The sequence below is a fragment of the Asterias amurensis genome, chromosome 4, assembly GCF_032118995.1.
Source record: "Asterias amurensis chromosome 4, ASM3211899v1".
Lineage (NCBI taxonomy): Eukaryota > Metazoa > Echinodermata > Asteroidea > Forcipulatida > Asteriidae > Asterias > Asterias amurensis.
In genome coordinates this window covers 1,450,837-1,459,292 of record NC_092651.1, presented here as the reverse complement: position 1 = coordinate 1,459,292, position 8,456 = coordinate 1,450,837, and the positions used below count along the sequence as shown (strand labels likewise).

At 37.0% G+C, this 8,456-nt stretch overlaps 2 protein-coding genes across 3 annotated transcripts; one reads left to right on the top strand and one right to left on the bottom strand.

Moving 5' to 3' along the window:
* Positions 1–55: 55 nt before the first annotated feature.
* On the bottom strand, positions 56–4,035 carry LOC139935819 (spermatogenesis-associated protein 4-like). Its single transcript, XM_071930417.1, has 6 exons — positions 3,793–4,035; positions 2,875–3,004; positions 2,456–2,574; positions 1,832–1,994; positions 1,434–1,629; positions 56–1,092 (listed from the first exon to the last, which is right to left on the bottom strand). Exons 1-6 carry the CDS (start codon positions 3,867–3,869, stop codon positions 923–925), a joined length of 855 nt encoding a protein of 284 aa, XP_071786518.1. The 5' UTR covers positions 3,870–4,035; the 3' UTR covers positions 56–922.
* Positions 4,036–4,217: 182 nt separating this feature from the next.
* Positions 4,218–8,301, top strand: LOC139936133 (MIT domain-containing protein 1-like). Of its 2 annotated transcripts, none has more exons than XM_071930868.1 (6): positions 4,218–4,393; positions 5,415–5,621; positions 6,160–6,261; positions 6,409–6,632; positions 7,067–7,179; positions 7,319–8,301. In XM_071930868.1, the coding sequence occupies exons 2-6, from the start codon at positions 5,474–5,476 to the stop codon at positions 7,473–7,475; spliced, it is 744 nt and encodes a 247-aa protein (XP_071786969.1). In that variant the 5' UTR covers positions 4,218–4,393; positions 5,415–5,473; the 3' UTR covers positions 7,476–8,301. The 2 variants fall into 2 exon arrangements, with proteins under 2 accessions (XP_071786969.1, XP_071786968.1); XM_071930867.1 differs by having other exon boundaries at positions 7,064–7,179; positions 7,319–8,300.
* Positions 8,302–8,456: the final 155 nt, after the last annotated feature.

Here is an 8,456-nt window from a genome sequence, read left to right as displayed (position 1 = left end):
CATAAAGAGCATGTTACTTCTTTATCGTAAACGATATGGAAAAATAAATACTGTTCTCAATTGACAATAATCTTGTTTCCCACGTGTTGAGACAATAATGAAAGAACAGGCTAACCATGAAAATGTAATTATTAAGTTATGTACAATTTTATACAGATCATGCATTATTTTTAGTAAATTAACAATCAAAAACTTTATGGATGATAATTTCATTTTGCATATAGTCAAAGTGAATCAAAGTAACCGATAATGAAATCATAAATCACAGACACATGACACCATTTGTGGAGTGTCTTTCAGAATTGATACTAGCATGGCTGATATCGTTGGATTACACCTGCTGATATAAATTGCAAAACAACTTGCCAAAGACCTTCAGCATAATGATGTCTGTAAAGCAGGGCGCCCTGAGCAAGAGGTAAAAGAGCGTCGCCCATTGTTTCAGCATTGTTTTGCCTCTGAGATAATGGTGTGATGACCACCATACGGTCCAGTGCATAAGGTCCATTCTAAGCCTGGACGACTAGTGAAATTTACTACTCGACTAATCACGCCTCAAATAGTCACAACTTGGACTCTAGTCGGGACTAATTTTTAATTTCCAAGATGCATTGCGGCAAATTATTTGCCGCAGTTGCAATAGTAAAATTAAAGATGCAAGGATTGAAGGATTGTGTCACTGATGTGTGATTGTGCTTCATGATAAGAAAATCATGTTGTTGTGAATAGTCTTGAGCAACACTTTTGGTTCACCGAGCAGGAAGTCTTGTCTTTTTTTGAAGTAGTTGTGGCGGCACGATTAACGGAATAGTTTTTAAAAAACAGACGCGACTTGACTAGCAATCAATAGTCACGACTTCAACACTAGTCGCCCAGGCCTAGTCCATTCTGCAGACTGAGTAGACAATGGGATGAATATTCATCATGATCTGCCACTGATAGGTGGAAGTACAGGACTTGAGGAGAGACTAGCAACAGGTCGTATTGCTGGCTGGGAGGTGTGGTCGAGTTGGCCAACTTGAATCTCTCTGAAGGTCACGTTGTTGCCTACGGGTGACCTCACCGTGGATGGTTTATCAGGACTGGGCTTCCCTGTAGAAAATGAAAAGTATTGTTTAAAGTTATTTCATAGTTTTGGCAATTTGATGAATCTGTGTACGCATTCTCAGGGAAAAAACTACATTAGCTCGGCTAAGCAATTCACTTTGATACAACATCATCATTTAAAACTGCCCTTAAAACTCATTTGCTCTTTCTTTTGTATCATCAAGAGCAAGCGCCTTTTTGGTAGATGCAGTTGCTTTACAAGTCTTCATTGTTGTAATTCTTATTGAGTTTTCAACATGATCAATTTGTGGCTTTTTGTTTACTATATGTTTGTGATATTTTAATAACGATTTGTTTCCTGTATAATAATAGTCAAACAAACCTACTTGATGATGTATTGGGTATGCGACTGGCTGCCTGTGATTGGTCCTTCCAACCCATGCCCTCTCCTGTGTAGGTATTGGCTGGTGGTGGCCGTCGAACACATCGTTGACCAATAGATGGCTTTATATCAAAATGATCTGGTTCTTCAAGCCTCTCTTCCTGTCTATGCTGTATGTGTTTATGAATAATCTCCTGGGCCTGTCAGATTCAAGATAAGTCATGAAATAAAATATGCTTCATCGTGTTTTGGCTGTTGTGTTACTGCAAAGAAGTTTCTGTTTTCTAATTTAGTGGCTTCTGATATAGCCAGGTATCCCTCACTCAGTGACGCTCAGGCCGTTTTAACATACAGTTTGTTTCTGCTACCAAATTTAAGAACCACAATGTTAGCATGAAATACCTTTTGTTGACATGTGATGATATTTGGTGCAGTAAGGAATTCTGTAATCTTCAAGTTGTTTTTCACTGAGGTGGATGCAGTAGAACGTGCATGCTTCGGCAAACTCAACTGGTAAGAGTGATCAGTAAAATCAATGTCGTAGTCCAGGGCAAGCCGCTTCACTCTGAACAAAAGTAAAGACAGATAAGTTTAACATAAAGAGTATTCAATTAATAGAAGACAAAAATGAAGTGAAAGAATCGTCATTAAGCATTTTCAAATGCATTTACCAAGCTCCCATGCTTTTATAGAAATTTTAAAATGTAGAACTACAACTTAACAGATTCATGATTCACACATTCCAAATACATGTATCTTGCTATTAAGTAGACTCATGACTGATACTTCATGGAGGTAACATAGGCAACCTCTAGCCTCCAGCACCATAGGTCATTGACTTTGTGCCTTTAAAATAAGTAAAGTTGAATTTCATTTTTCTCACAGAGGTGCCCTTTACCAAGGAGAAAATTCAGTGGTGCCCTTGCCCTTTCAAATACAAAGCATCAGGCATGGACACTAGACAAATTTCAAAATTGTTCTTGGTTTTTCTTTATTTTGGAATGAATAACAAACAGGATGACATACTTTCTATTGGTGAGTTTTGTGTAGAGGTATTGTGCAAGAAGTTCAGCAGCATCTGTCTTGCAGTGTAGTGTCCCTTCCATTAACTCTTCTGGAATCTCAATATTTCGCCGCTTAAAAAACTACAAAGAAGCACAAGAAATGTACAGATTAGGTATGTATATGGCATAATAATAAGTAAAATAGAAGGGGACAGAGGCCAACCACATTCATTGACACTTTGCTGCGGGATGTTGGCCTCAGTGACAATGTGGAGATGAGGATCCTAATGCTGGACCCTAAAGTCCTGAGTTGGTGTAGCGACAAAGTCCCAAGGAGTCATATCGCATCGAAAATAAAATATACATTATCAAGGTCTGGCATATCAATCAGGTATTGTATAGAAAGTGTTAATAATATTGAGTTACAAAAACACAACTCACTGTTTGAAGTTGAGACCAGTTTCCTACTTTGCCAGGTAGACCATTGCAGTTATCATAATTGTGCATCTGAATGTCTTGTGGATAGTACCATGAAAAGATCTCTGCCACGATGTAGCCATTGGAGAAATCTCTGAAAACAAAATGCAATATTATAATTTAATACAGATTTTCAAAATACTTAATAAATCATAAACACTGATAAACATTGATTCCACTTCAACTCAAGCTTAAATGCCTTAGTTTGTATTACATACATGTATATAATATATGCACCGCCAATTCTAGACCAAAACTTAAGCCTGCTTGGCCAACTCTCTGAATCCTTGGATTTAGAGAATTGGCCACATAAATGAGGCTAACCTAGGCTACCTGTTGAAATATAACTGTTGAAATTGTTTTTGAATGCTACTGTGTACTGTCTGTAAGCATGGCCAGTGTTATAATTATATGTTTTTGTTTTGTGTGGGCACTCAGCTGAGTGCACACACAAACAACAATACTTACAGACAGTACACAGCAGCATTCAACAGTTATATTTAAATTTGTCCGACCATGCTGAACCTCATTGAATTGACAAAACCTTCATTTCAATTCAATCCATGACGGATTGTCAATTCAATGACAATGCCGGAGGTCAGCATTTTTTTGTTTTGCCAACATTAAAATTTACACAATTTGAATACAAAAACAAGATCGGTCAGTGACTGACATTAACATCATCAAGACTAAATAAAGAGTCATCATGGGCCTGACGGTCAAGTACGATTCCGGAAGTACAGCACTTTACTTTATTTTAATTGTTGAATGAACAGTTGGGAAAAGAAGTCTATACTATATTTATAATATTAGGCCTAGCTAGCTTAGGGCCTACTATTATACTATACTAACTAAAGTAAGAATGATCGGATTCTGACTCACCTTCGAATATTTCTGATGGGAAATGTTAGATCGAGGCTCTGTAGCCACTTAAAAACTTCCCTTGGGAGTGCCGTCATTTTTCCAACACAAATATCGATTCAGATAATGCTTTTGATCACAAAAAGTGAAGTAATAAACAAGCAGCAGCCAGCACTCGTGTTTTCTGTTTCTCGTCGTCGTGTGTGCGATGTCTCAGCAGCAGCTAGGCAGAGGGGGGCCGGGCATTGTCAGGCGATGTTTACACGAAAGTGCCTTGACGACGGAAGTCTGCACTATACGACTGTTGCATGCAAACTTGTCGACAATCGTGAACAGTTAATAGTGTTTTGATCGTGAAATTTCAACACTTGAGGGCGGTGTTTAACGACACCGTTAAAAAATTTGCTGATGCAGTTTGTACATGTATACGGGTGGTATGTTTATGCACGGCGGAGAGGTAGAATATGATTCTGTACACAAGTACCGGAAGATGTTTTGTGTGTTTAAGTTCACAGAAGTGTAGTGTAAGTGATGGGAAGGAGGATAAGCTAGAAAGAGCAGAACAAACACATCACCCCAGTGTGGTCTGACAACTATTTGACTTTATGTTACAGGACGTGAGGTAAATTATATATCTTTCAGCTACTACTTACTAGAGTCGGGCATATTTTTCGCGATCTCCCTTGCTTTGGCACAGCCCGACGCCGTGCACAGCGCAAAATCCACGGCGCGTGAGCTGGCTCAAACCATGCTAATGCTCAAACCTCGGTAATTTACTTAGTCTAACCTCACTCTCAAAAGAAACCTATTTTGTTGTAGAATACTGTAAATATCAAACCGCAACTGTGGTTCAAATCAATGTCACACAAGTTCATTTCATTAAAAGGGCTGAAGCCTTCGTTTTTAGTTAAAAAGTGTTATTTATTGAACAGCCGATGGAGGATGGTCCATCATCACGCGTCGGTACGACTATACGTGTCGTGATCACATGTAAACATTGTAAGAACGCAATCGGTCTGTGAATAATGATAAAACTTAAATTAAAAGATTGCATTGCTATTCAAAAAGTATTTTTAAAAGGACATGTATTTAAAAAAAAAAACAGGATAACTGTCCGTATTGCGCCACAGCTTTTTCACTCATTTGGACAAATTGAGGCAAATTAGATACTATACATTTTTATTAATGTAATAATATTAATTACTTAGTATTATTTCATTTCGAATGAAAAAGTGGTGGCCCATTCGGAAACTTAAAAAAAAAACATAAAAAATAACCCATGCTCTGTAGTTGTAATTCACTGTAATATTGCCTGAAAGAATCATCGAACTAACTCTGTTCTTTAAAAATCACAGCCGGACAGCTGAGGGGACAATGAGCTGGCCTACCACTAGTGGTGTTAATCCTTACCTTTAAAAATGTAAATGGAAGATTGATTAGCATTTATATTTTATCAATACCATTGAGTCTTTTGGGAGTATTTATCCACAGCCTGCCACTTGAAGTTAGATCTAGTTTCTGAATAAACCATGATTCATTCTAATCTTGATATAAGTTTAACCTACTGAATAAAAAAGTTAACTTGTTCTTTTTTAATTGCAATAACAAATGTACTTACACTTAAGTTTATGTTGTAATTGCAGAATCTGCAAGTCAAAATTGCCTATTTGATGCTAGAGACAACGTAGACCATTCATTTAGAATGGCTGGTAGGCCTCAGAACAGCGGATTTGAAGCCTCTGCAATAACTGTACTAAAGAGGGCGGTAGAGCTAGATGGGAAAGGTCGATTTACAGAATCACTTGTGTGTTACCAAGAGGGGCTGAATCTACTCATGGAAGTTCTAAAAGGTAATGTTCTTTTGTCAGAAACAATATATCAGACATACGTCTACTTCTAGTCTACAGTTTCTACGTGATACTCGGCAATGTCCGTAAGTCAACTGCAGGAATTGAATGTGTAACTCTTTGTTTTTAAAAGCCATTAACTATGTTGTTTGCATTTATACCATGGGTCCTTTTGGTTGGTAAACTATTTGCTATTTCCAACTTATTTATATTTTCTCACTTTATTTTATCATGTATGGACCTGTGTATACCAGGCCTGGAGTTGCATCTTTGAGAGGGCAAGGCCATTTTCATTTTGCAAAGGACCCTTCAATTTGAAAACCTTAAAGTCAATGGGAAACTTTTGTAGGGGCACCAAGGTCAAGACCTGGGCAACAGAGGTCATGGCCTCCATGGACCCTTGTTTAAATCCAGACCTGGTATACCCAAGTATATTTCCGACAACTTTCCCCAGATTGTTACATTGTATACTTCTTGATCACTGACACTGTTTGAATTTTAAAAATAGTAACATATTATTTTGTGTGTTGTTCCTGTATAGTGACCACCGATGATGTAAAGAAGCAGGCATTTCGTACACGAATCAGAGAATACATGGACAGAGCAGAGAAGGTCAAGCAACATGTCGAGCAAGAAAAGGAAGGTGATTCCCAGATATGATGAAAACATGTACACAAAAATGATTTATAAATTGATTTTGCTTGGAATATTGCCATTTACTAAAGCTGCAGTATTTTCTATGACACCCAAACTTATAACCTTAATGATTTATTAATAATTTATTTCATAGCTGGGAAGTACCATGAACAGATTCACATTGGAGCTGACTCCACTAATAACAGCTACAGTAGAATCTTGGGTCCATTCTTGGATGAGTTTACAACTGAAGTTCATGTGGAGGATCCTTACATCAGGTCTGCCCATCAGATTTATAACTTTCTCAGGCTGTGTGAACTTCTTGTTGGAGGCAAGACGAAGGTCAAAAGGATCTCATTGACGACAGGCAGGGATGAGGTATGTGATTATTCAATTAATTAACTTTTTTGGGAATTCAAAAAGTTTGAAAAGTTATCTTAAAGTATAGCTTTTATTATCAAATAAAATTAGGTTTCCTTTATAATTCTGGTTGTGAAGACAAGGATTAAATAATAATAATGAAAATTTATAAGGCGCCGGTATCCGCCATAACTGACGCTCATGGCGCACTAACAAAAAGAAAAGAAAGAAAAGAACAACAAATTAAACACAAAAACGTGAGGAAAACAGGTGGGTTTTAAGCAGGATTTAAATACAGAAAAACAAACTTTATCACTATACTAGCCAATAACTCCATGGAGAGACAACAAAATATTTTCACCCCGATGTTGTGAGTTTGTAAGTATAGTTTTGCTATTTGTGATAATCCTGATGAAAATGACTACATTTATTCTCTTATTCTACATCAGCAGGGGAATGCTCAAACTCAGCAAGGAAGACTAGATGAGCTGAAAAGAAGCCTATCTGATTATGGTGTAACGCTTGATGTCAATTACTCATCAACACTGCATGACCGAGAAATCAGGTAAGTAAATTATTGTGGGAAATATAAAGGAAGGATCTTGTCATGAACTTATGTTCATGTTTTAATTGTTACTTTAGTCAAATCAAGAAAGCAAACTTGTAGCAGTTTTTCCAATGATATGTTTTCGGTTTAATTTCAGATTAAACAATGGCTGGATCATCAAGATTGGCAGAGGTCTGGACTATTTCAAGAATACTGGAAAATTCAGCATTGGTTTCTGTGACATGGACCTTCGTAAATGTCAGGAGACGACTGTAGACATTTTCCATTCCAAGCACACTGCCCAAAACAGATGATGCTTGTGTTTGATGTACATAGTGTGAATATTATAATATCAATAATAATAGTAGAGGGACTGCATATTGACATATTGGTATTAATTAGGGTCAATGTACCAGATTGAAGGGTTCTTTTCCATCACTTCAACTTCCGTAAGACACTGGAAACGACGAGCTCTATCATGCAGTTGGCTCATCCCATCACCCCCCCCCCCCAACCTGGGCCCAATTTTTACCTTGAAAAAGAAATGTGTAATTTTCACCATATGTTATAAAGACGGTAAGGGTAGTTCGCATCCTGCAAAATTATTTGGTCAGAAGTGCCCCTGTAGTTTAGAAATAATTACAAGTAGGACAAGCAATCTGAAGCTCCAAAGAGATTGCATGTGGCGCTTTTTGGAGATTCAAATTTCCCTGGTGTTCATTTGTGAATACTGCAGACACTTATGCGGTTGGTACCCACCCACTGTTAGCTCGCTAAACAGGATGCATTAAACATTCATGATGAAAATACTGTGCAATTTCTTTGTTGTCTCAATAAGTTTACAATGGATTTAGCTGAAACATTCACAGGTACTTTTAATTATTGTATGTTCCTTGCCATAAATAGCCTTTTGATAAGTACATTGTCAATGAAAACAAATCTATGACCCTACTTTAGCTGGGGTTTGAATTATGGTTTCAATAATATTTTTATAAATTTTATTAATATATAAATGTTTCAAGTTTAAAAATTTAATAAAAAAAAGTTTAATTCAATTTGATTCCAATTGATGTAGATGCTGCTAGAAATAACATCTCAAACAAGCAAGATAAGATAACTATCTGAAACTTTTGAGGAATATTAAAGACAATGTTAAACACAATGATGTTTGAACTTTTATTTTTGTTTTGTAGTTATGTCCAGAAACTGTAAAAAGTGAGGGGGCGTGGCAGAATTAAACCAATCAATGTTACTCGTAGAGGGCGCTGTATAAGCCCACCGTTAAAAAAATACCA

Bases quoted from the DNA above. Each gene is read 5' to 3' on its own strand.
- LOC139935819 (XM_071930417.1), bottom strand. From the start codon at position 3,869: ATGACGGCACTCCCAAGGGAAGTTTTTAAGTGGCTACAGAGCCTCGAT. The intron at 1,995-2,455 runs GTATGTCATCCT...ACTTTTGTTCAG, and splicing joins ACAAAACTCACCAATAGAAA to AGTGAAGCGGCTTGCCCTGG. The intron at 1,093-1,433 runs GTAGGTTTGTTT...CATTTTCTACAG, and splicing joins CATACCCAATACATCATCAA to GGAAGCCCAGTCCTGATAAA.
- LOC139936133 (XM_071930867.1), top strand. From the start codon at position 5,474: ATGGCTGGTAGGCCTCAGAACAGCGGATTTGAAGCCTCTGCAATAACT. The intron at 6,262-6,408 runs GTGATTCCCAGA...TTTATTTCATAG, and splicing joins TGTCGAGCAAGAAAAGGAAG to CTGGGAAGTACCATGAACAG. The intron at 7,180-7,318 runs GTAAGTAAATTA...GTTTAATTTCAG, and splicing joins CTGCATGACCGAGAAATCAG to ATTAAACAATGGCTGGATCA.